This window comes from Plectropomus leopardus, chromosome 11 (genome assembly GCF_026936395.1).
Source record: "Plectropomus leopardus strain MGB_pleo_1.0 chromosome 11, ASM2693639v1, whole genome shotgun sequence".
In the NCBI taxonomy this organism is placed as follows: Eukaryota; Metazoa; Chordata; class Actinopteri; order Perciformes; family Serranidae; genus Plectropomus; species Plectropomus leopardus.
Window position 1 is genome coordinate 36655755 of NC_142186.1, and position 21540 is coordinate 36677294.

Below are 21540 nucleotides of genomic sequence, written 5' to 3' on the forward strand. Positions count from 1 at the left end.
CAAAATAAAATGACACAAATGTTAAATGGTAATAGAATCTGTAGCTCAGAAATCTGCTGCACCATTTTAATTACGTGATATACTGCTGTTATTTAATCTGTGATAATACATTTAATTTATTAATTGATTATATTTTGTATTAATAATCCAAATTTGTAAGGGACTGTTCGTTATATATGTGGGGTAGGGCGTAATTGCTGTGTTTGAAAGTCATGTTTTGTTTTGGGTTTTTTTAAACTTTTGGCAATATTTTTCATTTTGGCTTTTTTTTTCCTTTTGGTCATTTTTAAAAACTTTATTTACTTGTTATTTATTTATTTGCTTATAGCATTTGGGCTTTTTTATTCTTAAAAAGGGTTGTTTTTTTTTCTTTAAACATTTTTAGTGCTCTTTAACATTTTCGGGGGGGTTTTCAAATCACTTTCGGCAATTTTTTTCTCTCTAAACGTGCCTTCTGAACCTGCAGGCCACCAAAATTTAAATTGCCAAAATTACACTTTTTATAATAGAAATAATAACAAGTTTTCATTATTATAATTTAGTTGTAGGCTTCTGGGAAGCGCACTTAGAACTAGCAAAGATACTCCGCAACAAACATTTAGATACATATATATTATTATATTATTATATTTATGTATTTTTTGACATATTGTTTGATATTTATTTGTTTATTAATATTTTCTGACACTAAGTCGTAAATAAAAAATTATATTTCAGCCTCGCCTCCTGACGTCACGCGGGAGCCCCGCCCCCACCACAAACAATAAAACAAGATGGCGTCCGGCCCCGAGAGTGTGGCGTCTTGGCGCCTCTCGGCCTCCGCGCTGTCGCCTTGTTGTTGTTTGTTTGTCTGACTGTTGTTGTTGTTTTTGTTGTTGTTGTCTGGCCGGTGCACCGGGTTACCGGAGTCCCGCCGGCCGCGGCGGACCCGTTAAACCCTCCAGCCCGAAAAACCCGCAGCTCCCTGCAGTTGGAGGGACTCCCACCGACCAATCAGAGGCCGCGCTGCTCTGAGCGGGAAGTGACGTACACTCGCTGTGGGCCAATCGGAAGCTCCAGCAGGCGGAAGTCCCGACCACAGCCTCCTGAACCGGAGCGCGCCTGAAGAAGAACCGTGCAAACCCGTCCGCGCGCCGCGTCCGAGCCCCGCAGCTCCCGCAGCAGGTGAGTCCCGCACAGCTCCACCCGCTCCGGTCCGCGTGAACACGCAGCTCCGCACGGGCCGGCAGGTACATTCAGGAGGCGCTTGGTGTGCACAGCTAGCTGCCGCCGGCGGGGCGGTGCTGCGGACTGTTGTTATCCAAACGCACCGCGGCTCACTGTGCGCGCGGCGGCGGGCTGAACCGGGTCCTCTGCCCGCTGCTGTGGTCTCGGGTACCCGGGTTGAGCTCCGACTGACTTCACTGGACCCTGCAGTGTGTCAGTACCCGCCCGGGCGGAAAGTTTCCTCCCTGCGGGTCGTGAGCGCTCCTCCTGCGGGGAAACAACACAAAGCCCCGGGAGGAGCAGGCGGAGTGGAGCGAGCGCCCCCCGAGGCCGCAGCCGGAACTACACACCGCACTGTCAGGATAACTTTATTTAAAACGATACTCATAACAAGTACTGACATGTAATTGAGTACTTTTACTCCAGCAAATATTTAAGGTACTCGCACTTAACTTGAGTATTTTTAGTTACTTTTTAAAAAACACACTAAACACATGAAAATCAAAACAACTGATGTTAAATGCACCATAATAATGATAATAATAATCATAATGATAATGATAACAAGGGGTCGATCGATATGGATTTTTCAGGGCCGATAGGGTACCGATTATTAGTGGTTAATGAGACTGATAACCGTTATTTGGAGGCAGTATGTATTTACAATAAAAATGAAAATCTTCTGTCAGTGATTCAGAGATTAGAGTAGAACAAACTCCAACACAAAACTTTATTTAAATGCCCTAAGCCGATGTTTAATAAAAACTGAATCTTTAAACATCAAATACAGCAAGTTCCTAGCAACTTTTTATCAAGTCAAGTGAAAATTTAAATAAAAATGAACAAATTAAAAATAGTACCTGAAGTTTTACAAACAGTGTAAAAATACTATGACAAACAAAGTATACATATAATTTATAATTTATGCATATATATATATATATATATATATATATATATATATATATATATATATATATATACATACATAAACTAATCAAAAATTAAAGAAATAACAATACATAAGTAATTTTAAGTGGAAAAAAACCAAATCCATATTCCTTCATGTGTATGAACCACGATCGGATCTACGAGCAGCGATGCCCTCAGATTACACGTGTGAGTGAGTCTGAGAAACACGGTGAGCGATTACACCTGGAGGCTGTCTGATCTTATAGCTTGTTTATGTTTGGTCGGTCTTTCCTTACGTTTAAACTTTGTTCTCCTAATTTAGAAAACTGACACGTGGATATGAAACAGCTGTGACTTTGATATTTATTATGTATTTCTGTGTTTTAAAAATGTAAATAATGTATTAAATATAAGTTAAAAAAATAATCTTTTATCACCATCGCGTCTTTAAAGTGACTGTAACATGTAAACGTACCTCTTGATTTGACACACCCACTGGCTTGAACTCGGTGAACATTTAAAGTGCTCAGAAATATAAAAACTCGAACACCTGCAGTTCAGTGACGTCTGAGCGGCTCCGTGTTGTGATGAAGTTCACGTGATTTGAGTGAAAGCTCTAGAAGAGAAGCTGTTAAAGGGACGGCGTGGAGAGATTAGAGAGGCTCTTTAATCTGAAGCTCCTGTTTGACTTTGTTTCCTGAGAAAGTTACAGAGTTTCGTGTTTGTTTATTATAATGGTGATGACGGGTGTTTGAAGTTTCTCACCTGTCGTGATGCTGACAGTTTCGCTCCGTTTCTGTAGCAACATGGACACGGAGCTGTTTATGGAGTGCGAGGAGGAGGAGCTGGAGCCATGGCAACAGGTGGACGACAACGTGGAGGAAGACGATATGGACTTCTTCGACAGCTATTGCGAGCCAGGTGAGAATGTGCACTCAATACTACTACTACTACTACTACTACTACTGCTACTGCTACTACTACTACCAAAACAACTACTACTACTGCTACTGCTACTACTACTACCAAAACAACTACTGCTACTGCTACTGCTACTACTACTACCAAAACAACTACTACTACTGCTACTGCTACTACTACTACCAAAACAACTACTACTACTGCTACTACTAAAACAACTACTACTACTGCTACTAATAAAACAACTACTACTACTGCTACTAATAAAACAACAACTACTACTACTATTAGTAAAACAACTACTACTACTACTACTACTAATAATAATAATAATAAAATCATGACATCTGTGTGTCTGTTTCTCCAGTGGAGGATTCAATGTCTCCTCTTCCAGCCTCCGAGACTCCGCCCCCCAGGACTCCTCCACCCATCACACCTCAGACAGGTATCATAATCTGCGTGTGTGTGTTTGTGTGTGTGTGTGTGTGTGTGTGTGTGTGTGTGTGTGTGTGTTGAATGTTGCGATAACGATGTAACTTTTGGAAAAACTACAACAACAAAAAAACCCACCAGAAACCATGAAGTTATGGTTTGGAAGTTAGTTTGTTTTGTTGTTCTGCAGCTTCACCTCCTGTTCACGTCGTCTGCTCCTCTGTGCGGCCGCCGCCTCCTCCTGCCTCCGCCATCACCTCCTCCTCCACACCTGCGTCAGCCCCGCCTCTGGTGGCTCAGACCCATCAGGGGCCTCTCTTCCTGACACAGACGCCAGGAGGGACGTTCCTCCTCCCAGCAGCCCCCGGGACACACAACGCCCAGCCCATCCTCCTCACCACACAGGTACAGAAAACAAACACGCCCTCGGCTTCGTTTGAAGGTCTTTGTAACGCTTTGAGGCTCTGTGATGTCACTCTGATGTCACGTGTTTACGTTACAGGGCTTCCCAGTGATGAACCACGGCGCCCCGCTGGTGCTGAACCTGCAGCCGGGGCAGACGGTCCAGCCGCTCACGCTGATCCAGTGTAGGACGCCTGAAGTCTATCAGACATCAGTCATCCCGAAATACGATCTGATTACTGATCTCATCGCTCCTTTCTCCTGTCCACGCAGCGCCGTCTCTGGGTCAGCTGGTCCGGCCCAGTGTGGGCGTGTCCCCGGTCCTCCCTCAGGGCCAGGCGGTCCAGACCAGACCAGGCCCCGCCTCCTCCAGAACAACCACACAGCCTGGCTCCGCCTTCACCGCCATGCAGCTGCCCGCCACGCTGACCATCCGCACCAGCACGCCAGGACCCGGTACGTCGGCCTACAAAAATCTGATCAGAACTGATTGATTAAAGTGTATATTGATTATTGTTTGAATATTATCATTATTACACATTATCATTTTATTTTTTTATTTTCCCCTCTAGTTAACCTTCAGATGACCCAGGTGGGCGGAGCCAACTCCTTGAAGCTGGGAGATTCTCCCGCCCTTCCCTCCGGCTCAGCCAATGGAGTCACCAGAATCACGTTCAGCAGAGCTGGTACGAGCAGAGCGTCACCGAAAACGTTACGCAGGGGTTTCAGAGAGGTTTCCACACATCAGCGCGTGAATAAAACATCTGCATCAACGGATGCAGATCCAAAAGTGCATCAAAAATGAAAATTCATGATGATGGAAAGTCGGGTCAAAACACGTTACACTCGTCACCCAAATGAAGCAAATGGTAACCAGGATTCAAACGTTTAAAAAAACAAACATAAGTAAAACCACAAAATGTCTCCAAACTGCTCGTTCAAAGTAATCCGAGTGTCCTGAAGCCCCGACGTGTCAAGTTGTTTTGAAAAACGTCACTGGCGTCATGTTTTCTGCCTTGTTGCAATCTGTAGTTCACGTATGCGCGCTCACGTGACATCGGCGAGAGCGCGCGATATCTGCACGCCGGTGTTTACATGTTACCTGGAGGCCTCACACACACACACACACACACGCAGACTTGTAGAGTAAACGCCGGCGTGCAGATACCGCGAGCTCGTCGGTCCTGTGAGTCAGCAGTCGGGAGGCGTGTTTCTAGATACTCTTTGTAAATATGTACAAAAAACGGGATGGGAGCTAAACCCTTGGGAAAGAGACGTCTTGCACAGCTTTTTTCGTGTGTTTCACCTGGCGGATTGCTGCCACATCCAATACAGCGGCCACGTTGACGTACGATTCAGCAAGAAATACGGCGTCTGATTATGTGTGTCTGTATGCTGTTAACTCCACGGGCTGAAAATCACGCCATTCAAACTTGTACTGTGTGACAACTGTGTGTTACCATGGTTACCACCCTGCATTAATCTGTGTGTTACCTGGTCCGGCAGCTCCTGGCCCCGCCCCCTCCGTCGTCACCACCCCAAGTGTGACATCATCGGCGCCGACCTCCGACCCCACCAGGGTGGTGATGAGCGTGGAGGAGTTCTACTACGGGACGTTTGACGGCGACCTGAGTCTGAGGAAACCGCAACCGCTCGGGATCAAAACCTGCACCTTCACCTGCCTGAGCTGCTCACACCTGGCCGAGAACAACCTGAGGTGGGACCAACGCTCACCTGGACGCACCCGAGCACCTGCACACACGCTGAACACCTGTATACTTACCTGTGTGTGTGTGTGTGTGTGTGTGTGTGTGTGTGTGTGTGTGTGCAGGTTGATGCAGCACATGCTCCAGCACTCAGAGCTGATTGGACGAGGGTCAGGTGACGAGAGGACGTGCTGCAGGTTCTGTTACCGACAGTTCTCGTCTCCCGCTCACCTGCAGAGCCACCAGGATCAGGTGCACGGCCCCACCCTCTCCTCCAGTAAGAACCACGCCTAATTATCATTATTATTATTTTATTTATTTATTTTAAATTTGATTTGATTTATTTTTGAACTTGTTGAAATGAAAATAGAAAAATAATCACAGGGACACTGTGGATCCTTAAAAAGTCTTAAAAGCATTGAAATCCTCCGTCCTCACACACTGACTCGTGTTTTGTTGACTGTCATGTGACTTTGCTGTACTTCTTCTTCTTCTTCTTCTTTGGGGTTAATGGCGGTTGGCGTCTCATTTCTCATTACCTCCACCTGCTGTTACACATCATACGAGCTATAAAAGCAAAAAAATGTTTCCAAATATGCCGTCTTGGAATCGCCTGAAATACAACCTCATGCGAGTGTAATTTTTTTTTGCCATAAACAGGAGTTTTTTTCCGAAATCGACGTGTTTCCGTGAGGTTTATTTTGTATTTGCAGTCTCAGTTTGTGCAGTGAGGGTTAACGGAAACCCGCCCTCTGTCTCTCAGGTATGTGTCGTATTTGTGAGTGGGCGTTTGAGAACGAGCCGGCCTTCTTGAACCACATGAAGTCCAACCACAAACCAGGCGAGATGCCCTACGTCTGCCAGGTGAGCCTGACCTCTGACCTCTGACCTCTGACCTCTGACCTCACTATCCTGTCTGTCCTCGGGCCCCGTTAACTCAGGTGTGACCTTCTCAGGTGTGTTCATTTCGCTCGTCCTTCTACTCGGACATCCTGCAGCACTTCGCCAGCTTCCACAGAGACTCTCGCTTCCTGTTGTGTGTTTTCTGCCTGAAAGTGACCAGAAACCCCATCAGCTACCAGCAGCACCTGCTCAAACACCAGGTAACCACACACACCTGTGTCACGCACATAACCGGACACCTGTCTAACCTGTAGTGACATGTTTTTATTTTGGGGTCACGTTTTAAAATTTGGTTAAGACAAAAAATGTATGAACGAAACTCCCCGTGCACAGACAGTTTCCCGCTCAGGTGCTGGTTCAGGTGCTGGTTTGTAGCAGGAACATTTAAAGTGAGAAACAAAGTCGACCATCGAAGGACTTTATTCAGAGCGAACGAGGCGTTTCACTTGCGGCGTCTTCTGGTTCGCTCAGTGAAGTCACATGACAGGTGTAATAAATACACACAAGGTTTGTTTTTTTTTCAAAGTGCATCAGAAACATGTTCTAAAGTGAGCATGAAATAAAAAAACATGAAAATATTTACAGAACAAGTCTGAAAAACTAATAATCACTGTAGCAATATTTACAAAATAACACTTAGAAAACAGTTTATATTTGATTTTAATATATAATTTACTTTATATAATAATAATTTACAGTGACCATCAATGAAAACGTCGTGTGGTCGATGCTGGAGTTTACCAGAGCCTCTTTTCGAACTGATTCATACGAATGATTGTTCAAATCTGGGATGTTTTTCTGGGGAAAAGAGAAATTGCCATAGAAAACTAATGAAATAATAATTTGACAGTAATTCAGCCCTTCAGTCTGTGACCTGAATCATGCTAATCTGAGCAGCGTGTTTCAGCTGAAAGACAAAAACAAGCTGAACTCAGCGTTGATGTTATTTATGAACGATAATGTAATTATTGTATTTGTAACTCCGTGTCCTGTCCTCCGTGTCCTGTCCTCCATGTCCTGTCCTCCGTGTCCTGTCCTCCGTGTCCTGTCCTCCGTGTCCTGCTCTGTGATGAATAGACATGCTGTTACGGATTTTTATATTTTTATATATTTTTTTTATCTTTTATGAAAAGAGCTCTGTCTCTGCGTCCCTCTGTCTTCTGTCTCAGGTGAACCAGGCCTTCCACTGTAACAGGTGTCGTCTTCAGTTCGTCTTCCTGAAGGACAAAATGCAGCACAAACTGGAAAACCATCGCAGCTTCCGTCGCCCTGTTCGTTTGGAGGGACTGCCGCCGGGGTCAAAGGTCAGCTCCTTAAACCCTGAACACCTTTAAAAGGATAGTTTCCCGAGCAGAGTAATTATAGTTTGAATTTTTCTTTAGGTTTTATTTTGTTTAAAAAATAGAAATTCAGTTTTTAAGTTTGGATTCGTTTTTAGAGTGGATTCGTTTTTTCACTTCACTTAATATTTAAGAATGTTACGTTTTAGTTTTTAAGTTTCACGTTTAGTTTTATCTGTATTTTATATTATCAGAGGGGGTTTTAGTTTAGTTTTGTAAGTACACATTTCAGTAAGTCCGGTGTCTTTTTGTCTTTAAAGTTAGTGTTAGTTAACCAGCATGACCGTGGTCCCGTCTCGTCTCATTATTGACCCGTGTGTCTCCAGGTGACGATCAGGACTTACGGGAAGATCAGGTCTATGGCGTCGGGAGGGAGCCGGCTGTTCCAGAGCCCCTCCTCCCTCGTCCAGCCAATCAACATCAAGACGGAGAAGTCTCCGCCTCAGAGGAGCCCCACGTTCCAGAAGTCGCCTCGATCACCAACCAAGAGATCGGTCGGCCGCAGAGTCAGCGTCAACAGGTCAGACCGCGTTTGAGCGAACGATTCGATATGAAACAGGAGCAAAACTTGGCTTCGTGAGGAACCTTTTTCAGTGAAGAATTAATCCACATTTAGTGCTGCAGTAAAGATCTCGAAAGGCAGGTTTTCATTAACCCTCAAATTTTAGCTAGTTGAAACTGCAAATATAAAATATGTCTAATGGAAACACGTCAAAAAAAACATTTAAAAAAAACTCCCATTTATCGCCGAAGAGTTTTTACACTCTCATGAGGTGGTATTTAAGGCGATTCAGAAAAAACATATTTCTCAAAACTACAACAGAAGCATTTTTAAGTCTTTTCTAGGTCACATGACACTGTGAGGTCACATGAGTCAGTGTTTGTGTTAAAATGTATGAAAGTTTAATTACAAACACACGATAGTATTTGCACTGAGGTTAACTTGTCCCCCGTCTCGTCTCCCGCAGGTCTTTATCGTATGAGGGAGAGCGGTTGGTGTGTTTGGAGTGCGGGACCGACGCCTCCGACCTCTCGGCTCACTACCCGACTCACGTCACCTGTATGCTGTGTCCCTACAGCAGCTGCTGCTCCAGAGCCTACGCTGCCCACATGATCCAGTGAGAACACACTCGCAGTACTGCACACAGTACTACACACAGCAACACCCACAGTACTACACTCAGAAACACTTACAGTAATACACACAGGAACACTTACAGTAATACACACAGGAACACTTACAGTAATACACACAGAAACACTCACAGTACTACACACAGCAACACCCACAGTACTACACTCAGAAACACTTACAGTAATACACACAAGAACACTTACAGTAATACACACAGGAACACTTACAGTAATACACACAGAAACACTCACAGTACTACACTCAGGAACACTTACAGTAATACACACAGCAACACTTACAGTGATACACACAGCAACACTTACAGTGATACACACAGCAACACTTACAGTAATACACACAGCAACACTTACAGTGATACACACAGTACTACACACACAGTGGCAAAATATTCAGCATCTATTAATTAAATTTCTAATGATAAAAGTAAGAAACGATGTGAAACGTTTACATCGATCTCATTGTTTCCTTCTGTCCTTTATTGTCGGCAGGATTTATTAAAATTCACCCTCTGATATTTAATCTTCATCGTCTGATTCTGGTTGTTGTCTGTTGTTGTTTTCAGTCACCACGTGCCGCCGTCCAAAGACAGAGTTCTTCCTCTGCACAGACTGCCTCCTCCATGGTGAGACACACAGCCGATCAATCACTGATCGATCATCTGTCACTGATCTGCTGCACTTTGATCCGTCTTCACTCTAAACGTGTGATACTTCTGAGCACAAACACCAGCGTTAAATAACCCAGTGACCAGCGGTGGAGTCTTTCTACTTTTCATCGTACTACATTTATCTGACAGTTACTGTTATGACTCAGATTTTGAAACACAGAACAGATGAGAAGTTGATAAAAGCGGATGTTTTGTCATAAATGAAACAACAGTTTCTACACGGAGCTGAAACAATCAGTCGACTGACAGAAAATCAATGTGAAACTATTTTGATGGTTGAAGTAATTTTACACGTTAAACATTTCATGGTTCGCTCTTGAAGATTTGCTGTTTTTCCTTTAAATGTCGTCTCTTAATTCAAAGTCACTCAAGAGAAAAAGCAGAACAGAGTCAGAGAAAATAGAGACAAATATAATCGATAACATCAGTTTTTAAATGGAAACCTCTTTATGCATCATTCATGCTCACGGTTACTACAAAACTTTATTGTCCATCAGAGTGTGACAGAGATTTATCTGAAATAAACATTTTCATCAATGCTGCAATGACTCAATCTGACCTGCAGGTGTCGCTCTTCATCACCGAAACTTTTCTGACTTTCACAAAAAACATTATATTAAAGGTTCCAACACATTTATTTATTTTGGGCCGCCCGCCCTGACATCAACACCCCCACACACACACACACACACACACACACACACACACACACATACACATATTTAGTGTTTCAGCACTGTTGAATTTTAAATATAATTTTGTGATTCAGAGCAGCACACTCTCGGGGTGCAGCATGTACCGTGGGCGCTGACGGAGCTGCGCAACGCCAGCCGCACCTCGATATTATGATTTAAGAAAAAGTTTTCTGTAAATCATTCAAGCTTTTACTGAATCATCACATTTACTGTTCATTTGTTGAAAGCATCAAACAGCCAGTGTGTAAACATGCAGTTTTATTGCATCCTGTTTATGAATCCGTCGTCGTTACCGACACAGATGATCCTCACTGTTCTCACAGACGTAATCACCTGAATTAACTCGTTATTTTAATAATGAAGACAAACTGTCACTGTCGTGTGTTTCAGTGTGTTCCTGCTGCAGTGCTCAGACTGCAACTTCAGGCCGCACTCTGCAGATCAGATGGCTGATCACCTGCTAATGAACCCGGATCACGACAACGCCATCTGCCGCACCAGGAGTAAGCCTGCACACACACACACACACACACACACACACACACTCACACACACACACACACACACACACACAATCAAGGGTTAACGCCACACTTTCACAGGTCTGCAGATTCATCATAACTTCATTGAAGAAGGATGAACTGGGCTTAGACAGAGAAAGCAGTTCACCTCAGTTGAAATAATTAATATCACAGCTCAAAAACATCGTTACGTTTTTGCAGCTGAGAGCAATTTGCCCTTTTTAGCGTCTTGAGAGCAACTATTCATGTTGAATGTTTGAATGCTGCGTTTATGCCAAGAACCGGCAGCCCCTCGTTCTCTCTGTCAGACTCTGAGGTCGTCTGCAGGCGGCTCGCGTCAGATTATAGAAAAATTATGTTTCCAAAAAACAGCTGAAAATCTATCTATTTGTTTTTTTAACAAAAGAAAAAACGCTTTCAAATTGACCACAAATTAACTAAAATAAGAGTCACAGTTATCCAGGTTCAAAAGTTCTTTTTAGGAAATTACCAAGAAACAACAGACGTAAAACAATTGTAAAAGAACATTTACTGACCTGAAAAAGTCGTCGGTGACGGCTCTGTCACTCCAGAGTCAAACAGCAAAGATCCTTCAGACTCTGCAGGCGTCTGAACCTTCATTAAATCACGGACAACAGAGACAGGTATATGTTTCTAACTTACCCTGTTAGAAGTTCATTTTTGTTTTGAATTTTATCAACATTTTCTTAAAATGAATTTTAACCTTGAAAATCCCACGAGCTCTACACCAGTATAACTGAAAAGCGAAGAATCTCCACATATTTGTACGTTTGTCCTTTGATTATTGAACCGTTCATCCAATCTGCAGCCCACTTCATGGGTGTATGACATGCATCGCCAAATTTGGTGTATTTGTAGACGTGTCACGCTCAGTATTAATAAACTTTGACTAAAGAAGCAAACAGCGTCTGTGTCTCTGTGCAGAGACGGGCCGCGGCTTCAGGGCTCTGCAGACACAGAAGCACGTCTTCACATCAGAGTGACAAAGACAGATCGGAGATGTTACATTGTACCAAACTCAAACATTTCAACATTTTAAGCATCTTTCAGAATTAACCCTTTTGTTCCCAGACCTGAGGAAGACAAGTGTGTATGAGCGGTTCTTGAGAAAGCTGTAAGCTAACCGCAGTAACTCTCCGCCTGTGAGATTACATCTATTTATTTTTTTAAGGTGAATGACTGAGTGAGTGAGTGAATGCTTCTGTAAAATGACTTCCTGACTCCGGCACCCTTTATCATCTGTGCTACATAACACAGACTTCCAGGTGGTCACATGTTCAGTATTTTTGCGTCCAAGGTAAATAGTTCACCCAGTTACCAGCATTAGGTTGACGTGCTGTCACACTTTAACTTTCACCGACAGGACCTGACTGCATTCAGGTCGTTTTTGTTTCACAACAGTCTCTCTGATAAACCTGCCGCATATCTGATAAAATCTGTTAAACATCGACAGATCAGTTATCAGCGGACTGAACTTCAGTGCTTCGCCGCTTAGCTCAGTTTTTCTTGTCCTCTGTGTCTCTTAAATCAGAAGTGGAGGTCTGGAGGTTTCCTGGCTTCAGCTTGAGCCAAAGTAAATAAAACTGACCCAATTGAAATTTCTATCTCACTCCTTGACGCCATAAAGTCGTGGAAATAAACACTGTTGTGCTGGAACAGTGTGTTTACACACATTACAAAATATCTTCCAACATGATCTGCTGCCAGTTTAGAGAAGACTCACTGCATTAACTTCATTATTTATAATCTTTAAAACCTACAAAAACAACCACAGAAATGTCTGTAATCATTTCTTCAGCCTTGTCCACTGTTGATTCATATGTTGTCATCAAACAGCACGGGTTCCTATATTTTCATTTCTTTTTAGTTATTTTATTTATTAGGAAAACATGCGTTAATCATAATTTCTGTAAATGTGCCAATGTGGGCCATCTGGCTACTTTTCAACAAAATTCACATAACCACAGCAGCAGGACGCCATAAAGACAGCAACAGCTCCACGACAGAACACAAACCATGCGAAGCAACAAGAAACAGCAGTAAAAATGCAATAGCACAGCAACAGCATAACAGCGTTTTAGCACAACATAGCTATGCAAACAACATGAAGCAACAACACAAGCATAACGTGCAGATTTGCACAGCAGCAAAACACAGAAGCAGAAAATACAAGTGCCATAACGTAGACCCTAATAAAAGGCTATTAGATGCAGGTAAAGGTAAACAATATGTTCATATTCACTAAAACACGGGCAAGCCATGCAACACAAAGTTGGACAGGTTGTCAATACAATAGTTATTTCATACAAACCCATGCAAAGCTGACTGCCTGGCAGCGGGCAAAAGACATAAGGCGAGTAAGCAGCCAATATAAAAGCAGTCGTGTTTTCGTGAACATTGCACAGTGTTGCAATCTCCCTCTCTCTCCCCCTCTCTCCCCCTCTCTCCACCTCTCTCCACCTCTCTCCCCCTCTCTCCCCCTCTCTCCACCTCTCTCCACCTCTCTCTTTCTCTTTACTTTTTGCCATGATTGTATTTCATTTGTTATTTACGACATCTATTGCACGTCTGTCCGTCCTGTAGAGGGATCCCTCATCATCCTCTACCGCTCTTCCTGAGGTTTCTTCCTGTTTTTTTCTCCGTTACAGGGGTTCTTTTTCAGGAGTTTTTCCTCGGTGATGTGAGGGTCTGAGGGCAGAGGGATGTCGTACACTGTAAAGCCCTCTGAACCATGTTTTGTGATAATGGGCTCTATAAATAAAATTGACTTGAATTGACTTGATTACAAATGTTCACGTGTCTGACTTTGTGTGTCGCCCGTGTACCAGACTGACTGACGATCCAGATTTTGGTGCTTCACTTCAGTGGTAGATAGCTTGCATACGTGGAGGGAGAGTGCATGCAGGCACTTTGACTGACAGTCAGGTTGGACCAGTCGGAGCATAAAATAAATGTAAACATTTTAGGCTGTTGACATGACTGTGGCATTCACGTCTGCTCAAGGAGTACAAAACCTATAACTACCAGAGAAAAATGTGCCACACCGGACTGATAAAGGTTTCCGTTGGAGAGTAAAGAAAGACACACCCGTCTTTTGACTCAACAGAGCCTGGCTGGTAACAAACTATCTTGTGTCACAGTTAAACTGTCAGCTAAGACACGTTTCTGAAATGTTGGGTTTTTTTTCAGCAAACATTTTAAATACGCAGGAAAACTTTGGCTATGACAACTAAAGACAGAATTCAAAAATGTTTCTCACTACATTTTAGTTGAAAAAGAGGCAGCGCAGTCACATAATCGTAATCTATATTTGATTAGGATTTACTAATTTTACCGTTTGATCAAAGTTTATAAAGAGAGAAATACAGAGAGTGGTGGGTCTGTTTCTTGGTCGATTGCATCATGGGCAGTTTAACGCTTTGAAAGTGATTAGTAGAATTTTAAGTCAATGCGAAACGTCTCGGGCAGTTAAAAACATGATATTGTTTTAGCACCTCAAAAAGTGTGTTGCAAAAACAGAACTCAGTTCAAGCCTCTCAGGTCATTTCAACAAGGTCTCCAGATTATTTTCTGCTCAAAATTCAGGACTCGCTCAGTTTCCCTCTGAGCATCAGTAACTAGCTGCAGCAGTTGTTCCTACTAATAATAACACAAAGTATTACTATGTTGCAATCTACTAAATTAAATGTGGTTACTCGGCACAAAGAAGTTCTCAACTTCAAGTTGTAACTGCTATGTAGCTGATTACCAACTGATAAACTTGCTGCTACAAAAATAAAAATTAAGAGAAACTAAACAAGCAAATAAAAAAACACAGCAGCAGGTAAAACCCGACAGGCTCCACCCACTGATCTCTAAGATGGTATTTCTGTTCTTCAACGAGTGTCTGAGACTTCCTGAAAACAAATTAATGGTAAAGAAATGGATTATGCAGCAGGATGTTTGAGAAGTTTCTTCAGGTGTTTTGATATTGCAGTCATTTTAAAGGAAACTTGTCTCTTTTTTTCAGCCCACATTGAACGGGACATTCAGTTCTGCCACAGTGAAGATCAGCACTCTTCAGAGGAGAAGGAAACAGCACAGAACAAGGACTTGCCTGATCCATCCTGGAGGTCTGCAGATTGTTGGAAACCTCCATCAGACAGCGATGACAGCTCCAATTCTCCCATCATGTCATTCATGCAGGACAGTGGGCCGCATCACTTCCTGTCCAAGAACACTGATGCCATCGACTTCTTCAATCTGCTCTTCCCGTCAGCACTCATAGAGCTGATCACCAAGGAGACTAACGCCCACGTTAAGACCTGCCAGTATCTGGGCAATAGCTTCCCAGAATGGGTCCCCGTCACCACCCATGAGATCAAAGGTTTCATCGGCCTGGTCATCCTGATGGGGATCCAGAGCCTCCCCGACCTGTCGCACTACTGGTCCTGGAATCACTACGACAACAGCTATACCTTCTACCGCTCCATGAGCTTCAAACGCTTCAAGCAGATTGCCGGCAACATCCGCATGGGCAGCTTCACCACAGACGAGTATCGAGGCACGAACAACCCCAGCGACCCGCTGCACATCTTCAGGCCGATGCTGGACATTCTTGGTGGGGCGATGTGGGACGCCTACAAGCCAAACTGCTGCCTGACCATCGACAGGGCGCTGCTGCCCTGCCAGGAGGAGGAGGAGGACAGCCAAGCCAAGGGGAATCCAAAGACCCAGCCTCAGGTGTGGCTGCTTTGCGACTCCAAGTCCGGCTACTGTCACCGCTTCTTCATCCAGGTAGGGGACAAAGTGGGCCAGGAGGCGGGCTTCACTGTGGTGCCAGAGTTGGTAAAGGACCTGGAGGACAAACACCACCAACTTTACCTGGCTAATCCCCTTACATCTGTCCCGCTCATGCAGAAGCTTCTGGACCAGGGCATCTATGCTTCCAGCTCCTTCCCTCCACACAACCCCATCCTGCCCAGAGACCTGTGGGAGGAGGGCCAGCTGGAGAAACCCGGGGACTTTCTACAGAGACAGTTTGGCCCCTTGCTGGCAACCCGCTGGAGGGATACCAAAGAGATGGGCTGCCTGTCAACTAATGCAGCCCCGGGTGAACAGGACACTGTTTGGAGGAGGTCTCAGTCCAAAGTTGGGGGACTGGACCCCATCGACCGTCCCATGGCTTTCCGCCTCCTGCAAGAGAACATGCGAGGGGTTGACATCTGCAAGCAGTTGCTGGCCTGCAACCCACTGGGAGGAATCCCCCAGGACCGACACTGGCGCAGCCTCTTCTGGTTTCTGATCAACCTGAGCATCGTCAACGCCTTCATCGTGCTGCGGGAGAGCCGCAAAGACAACCCACCTGCCTGGGTACATGACGGCCTTTTTACACAAGTTAACTTCCGAAAGCGTTTGGGAAACCAGCTCGCCAAGTGTGCTCAGAGATACTTTGAGACCATGGAGATCGCCAGCTCCCGCGGGACAAAGGTTGAGCCTCCAGAAGAAAAAGTTAAAGAAAGACACAGGATGGTGAAGATCAGCGGCATCTCCAAGAGGTGCAAGAACTGCAACTTGAAGAACATCCGCCATGAGAGTGTGTACGGCTGCGTCGTCTGTCAAGCAAACCTGTGCAATCACTCAGACTGCTTCTGGGAATTTCACGGCCTGTCACCTCAAAACAAAGGTCCATATTCTAACAAGTTCATTTTAAACGTTTCAGGAGTTAATTTGTTTTCTGTTAAACTTTTCACAATTCAGAATGCTAATGAAAGTTGTTTTGTTTTTTTGTATAGGATCAGCAAAGGTTGGATTTGTCAAGAACAGAATAAGGTAATCTTTTCATTCTATGTATCCACATACGTCATTTAATTCTTTCAATCAATTGTTTCCCGGGTAATTTGGGAACAATAAGGATAATAAAATAAAAAACTGGTCCAAGTCACAGAACGTTGTGGAACTCTGACCTACCTTAGCGTCCATCATAGATTTATTATAAACATAACCAAGCTGAGATCGAACTGATAAATAGGATTTAAACCAGCTAAGTGCAGTTCCTTTAAAGCCAATTAAAATTTCCAGTCTGTGTAACAGAATGTGATGGTCGATTGTATCAGAAGCATCTAATAAAAAACAAGTACGGAGACAAGTCCTTTGTCTCTCACTCAGAAGGTCGTCTTTTAACAGGGCTGTTACTCTGCTTTGATGCACGCTAAATCATGACTGAAAATCCTCTAACAAACTGTTGTCATGAAGAAAGTCACAAAACTGATTAGCAACTACTTTCTCAAGAATCTTAAAGAGAAAAAGGAGATTAGATATAGGTCTGTGTCAAAACTAAAAAAAAAACCAAACAAACAAAACAAAAAAAACGTTGCTGAAAAGGCCAAAAGGTATTCTTTTGGAAGGGGAATTTATAGTGGTTTTAAAGTTTAGCTCTAATGAATAAACTGAAATTAAGAGTTTAACAAAACAAAAGTACTTTGTCTCCTGATGAAAAAATAAATTTTGTTTCTGTGCTTTCATCATCAATAATACTGACATATCCAAATTTTATTCCTTGTCCTTTAGCGGCGCAATCGAAGTAAGAGAGGTCGCAAAGGACAAATTTGACGACGCGATGGCCCCTGTGGAGGACATGGACTTTGATGACGAAGGACTAGATGAGTTGGATGACATTGATGAAGTACCTGAAGATGGCAAAGAAGAAAAACATCCGATGTCTAACCTGCCATCAGCAACAAATGGCCACGCCCAAACAGCAACCGTCTCGTCTGCCTCGAAAGAGCGTGACGATTTCCTCACTGCCCGTCAGCTCAGGATCGCCCTGTTCGCTCTGTGTGACGGACTCCGCCAAGCCTCTAGGGTCTTCTCTACGGAGACAGATCTCATCCAGTCCTGGATGAAAGAGGCCAGGAAGCGTTTGAAGCAAACTAAACAGGAACAGAAGGTGGATTCCAACGGTGGAGACCGCCTGGTAGCCTGGGTGCTGTCTATGCGTGAACAGCAGCTTCCGATCACAGAGAGTAACCTCTTCCACAAAGCCTCCACACTGAAGAAGAAGGGAGGTTTCAGTGACTCATTCCGTATCTCCTACGACTGGGCGGTAAGCTTCATGCTGCAGCATCACCTAGGCCTTCGTAGTATTGGCAGGGACTCAACGCTGGCTCGCATTCTGCCACTTTCCCTGGAGGCTAAGGTCAAGTCCTTCAGGGAATTTACCCAGAAGATCATACAGACCAAAAAGCTGTCAGAAAGCAATGTCGCTGCAATGGATGAGTTGTGTCTCTTCGTTGATTTTAGGTTAGTTCAGGACAAATCTCGCCGCTCAGAGGCCCTGGAACTCACTGGGTCCATACCTCTGGTCACTGTGTACCTGACAGTGCTGGCTGATGGTACCATGTTGCCATCCTTGGTGGTTGCAAACAGGCAGCTGACTGAGAAACCCCTGCCAGAGTTCATCCTGCTGGAGGCCGGTCCAGAGACTCTGTTAGTAGAAGAAGCCTTGGATCTTTGGACTAACAAGGTTTGGCTACAGCATGTTACCAGTGAAATTCAGCCCAGTAAATCAATGCTGATCCTGGATCGACACCGGGAACACTTAGGAGATTCATGCCTTACTTCCGTCAGTGGAGTGGGTACCCTTCCAGCAGTGATTCCTGGAGGCTGCTCACACCATCTTCAGCCCTTGGAGATTTGCATGAAGCCGGTTCTGCAGCGCTTTCTGCTGTCACGATGGGCAGAGTTCACAGCTGGAAACCCAAAGGAGTTTGAGGAGATTTCCCCCCTCCAGCTCCAAGCAAATGTCGCCCAGCTACTGGTTGACTGGTTGGTCGAGGCCCTGACTCACCTGAACAAACTCCCACAGCTTTGGAAGAAGTCGTTTGAATTGACAGGACTTCTGTCAGGGCAGAAAGAGGAGGACAAGGAGGCAGCGAGAAAGGAGGATGAGACAATGAGTCAGAAACCAGATGAGATCCAGTTGGACCTCCTCAAGACCCTGACAGAGACCCTACTGGGGGCTGAAGCTTTTGAGGACGATTCTCCTGAGCTGACGGAACTGGAAGACAAAGAGGACACCGAGGAGGAACAAGAACAAGGAGACTGGCCGGAGACATCAAAGGAGGAACAGGAGGACAAAGAAGAAGAGAGGAGGGAGGTGGAAGAAGATAGGGAGGACAGGACGGAGGTGGAAGAGGAAGGGAAGGAAATAAAGGACACAAGGGAAGAGGGACGGCCAGAGGAAACGGAAGAGGAAGGAAAGGACACAGACAAAGGTGTGGAAGACAGGAAGGAGACTGAGGCGAACAGGGAAGAGGAGGTCAAGAAGCCAGAGGACAGTGAGGAGGAAGGAAAGGAGACAGAGAGGAAAGAGGACACTAAGGAGCTAGAGGAGGACAGCGAGGAGGAAAGTAAGGAGACAGAGGAGGACAGGAAGGAGGTGAGCAAGGAAAGACGAGAGACCAGGATAGTGATAGGCGAGGAAGTCGGCGATGAGTGGAAGTTAACGGTAAAGAGCAAGACTGAAGGTGTAGAGGCTGACAGAGAGGAGGACAGGATGGATGAAAGCTGAACAGAAGATGAAGACATGGTTAAAGACTCACAAAGTGGAACCATCGAGTTGTCCCTTACAGGTGTCTGATGGGACGTTTCCCGCCAGATATCCCTGTAATTTACCGAAACTACAGAAAGTTGTACTTTTGGCAGCAAGACAACGGAGTCAAAGTCGAGCTAAGATGGGACCACCAAGTAGCAATCAGTCCAGCTGAGAGCGAAAGACTGCAACACCTGTCCCCCATCAACATGCCTGTCTTAGAGTAGACTTAAAGGGCCAGTCTGCCCCAGATGTGCTGTTGAGTTTTTCCCAACTATGTTGCATTTGAATACAGACCCAAATAAGTTGTGCTATACAATCCCGTTCAGAGATGAAACTATGGAAATTTGAAAGGGTTTTCCCATCCACGTCAATACAGCAGCATCTAGTGGACATCAGAAGAACTGCGGCTGTCGGTCGCCGCTTGTTTGGGACGTTTATCATGCTGAGCTGTCGTTGGGTTTTCCTGCATTTCTGGACAAAGCCATGAACGCACCTCATGACGTAAAGTATATACGTTTATCATTCATTTGGTCACAACAGCCTTTTGGACTCAACAAGTCCTCTATTTTTTTTAAAGTGTTTGGTGAGTCAATCATGTTTAATTTTTATAAATCTGCAGATTTGATGATTTGAAGTCTCATGTGTTCGTGACTTCCTCAAATCAACTCGTCAGCCCTCAGACTTAGAGACTGGCTCCAGACCAGCCAATCAGCTGAAATCCATATTCAGGAGTTATGAATGACAAGAGGTGCGGCATCAGATTAGGAAAAAATATCTTGTCTGTGTAGGTCTGCCGCATTATTCTCACATTAGAAGTCAAAATTAACAGCAAAACAACAAAGAAATTTAAAAAAACGCTAATATCCTGATTGGCCGGTCTGGAACATGTGAGGTTAATGTTGTGTTGGATCATTTGACCAGAACCTGGACCTGAACAGACGGTGAATGTTGGATATTTTTGTTAATATCTTCCTTCAGATCATGTTTTATTAGAGGAAGTTTGATTATGATCGTGACTCTCACAGAACAGATGTTTTCTTGGTGCTGATGTACAGAAGACTTTTCAGTAACTCTTTCTATGAAGGTCAAGGTTTGACATAATGATGCACATGTAAGGATTCATAAAACGCAATGTTTATATTCATGCATGACAACTTCAAACAAGGTTCAAAAAGTATTATAAGTGGTGGACATTAAATGTTCAGCTGCACTTTTAATACATTTTGTCCATACCTTATAAACCTTATTCTAAGCTGTCATGTACGATATTAACATATATAAAGATATCCATTATAATGTCAAATTTATGTGTTTATAATGCATCATAAATATGGCCTTCATAGAAAGTGTGAACTTTTCTTTTCCTCGTTAATAAAATGTAAAACATCTTCAGATTTGATTCTTTTCTTTCGATTCAGCCAGCACAAAAACTAATACTAAAAACTAAATTAATACCACTAATGCAATGATTTCAAGTATGCGTTCTTAAATCTATAATTACGAAGTCTGAGATCCAAAATTACACAAAAAAAAAAACCTGTGTGCAGGTAAATACAAATCCATAAAGTCTTTAATAAACAGATTGTTAAAAAAGCTTCTTTCATGGTTTGAACTCTTCTAACAGTCGAATATAAATGATTATTTGCTGAGCAAAGTTAAACAAAGTTCAGTTTTGTGAGTTATTTTGAAACAAACAAAAAGAGACCGTAAGAGGGGAAGTTGTGCAGCTACGGACTGATTCAGCAGACCTCAGCTTAGAAAATTTAAAAGAAACAAAAGTGACTGCGTCATGAGCGTTTCATGCTTGCCTTTACGCCGTGCTCGTTACTGTAGGATACCTCTAGAGGGCAGACGAGAGAGCTCAGGCCATAAACAACTACCAGATACGTGCGATGTAAACAACGGACATGGCGACACTCGACGAGGTTACTATCATGTTGCTGCTGAGATCGAGGCAGAAGAGGCGACAACATCGGTGGTGTAAGGCCTCTAAATCGAGCTTGTCGGAGTACGTGTCTCTCCTGCTGTTTGATCTGCCTCTGCACCGCCCCTGCTGTTCATGTACATACATCATTTTTGAGGA

At 44.0% G+C, this 21540-nt stretch overlaps 1 protein-coding gene and 1 long non-coding RNA gene across 5 annotated transcripts; one reads left to right on the plus strand and one right to left on the minus strand.

Annotated features, from left to right (window-relative positions):
- The first annotated feature begins 773 nt into the window (after window positions 1-773).
- Window positions 774-20845, plus strand: pogzb (pogo transposable element derived with ZNF domain b). The gene is made up of 19 exons (XM_042489992.2): window positions 774-1164; window positions 2921-3039; window positions 3407-3484; window positions 3662-3876; window positions 3974-4058; window positions 4147-4329; window positions 4446-4559; window positions 5380-5590; window positions 5705-5856; window positions 6343-6443; window positions 6536-6682; window positions 7652-7786; window positions 8149-8342; window positions 8791-8940; window positions 9541-9600; window positions 10731-10843; window positions 14892-16547; window positions 16657-16693; window positions 17432-20845. The coding sequence occupies exons 2-19, from the start codon at window positions 2925-2927 to the stop codon at window positions 19431-19433; spliced, it is 5748 nt and encodes a 1915-aa protein (XP_042345926.2). The 5' UTR covers window positions 774-1164; window positions 2921-2924; the 3' UTR covers window positions 19434-20845.
- LOC148188347 (uncharacterized) lies at window positions 10582-13357 on the minus strand. Of its 4 annotated transcripts, none has more exons than XR_015778027.1 (4): window positions 13343-13357; window positions 13194-13302; window positions 11398-11476; window positions 10582-10849 (listed from the first exon to the last, which is right to left on the minus strand). It is a non-coding gene; the product is annotated as an uncharacterized LOC148188347 (long non-coding RNA). The 4 variants fall into 4 exon arrangements; XR_015778029.1 differs by lacking the exons at window positions 13194-13302; window positions 13343-13357 and adding exons at window positions 11586-11829; window positions 11956-13170; XR_015778026.1 differs by lacking the exon at window positions 13343-13357 and having other exon boundaries at window positions 13194-13314.
- Window positions 20846-21540: the final 695 nt, after the last annotated feature.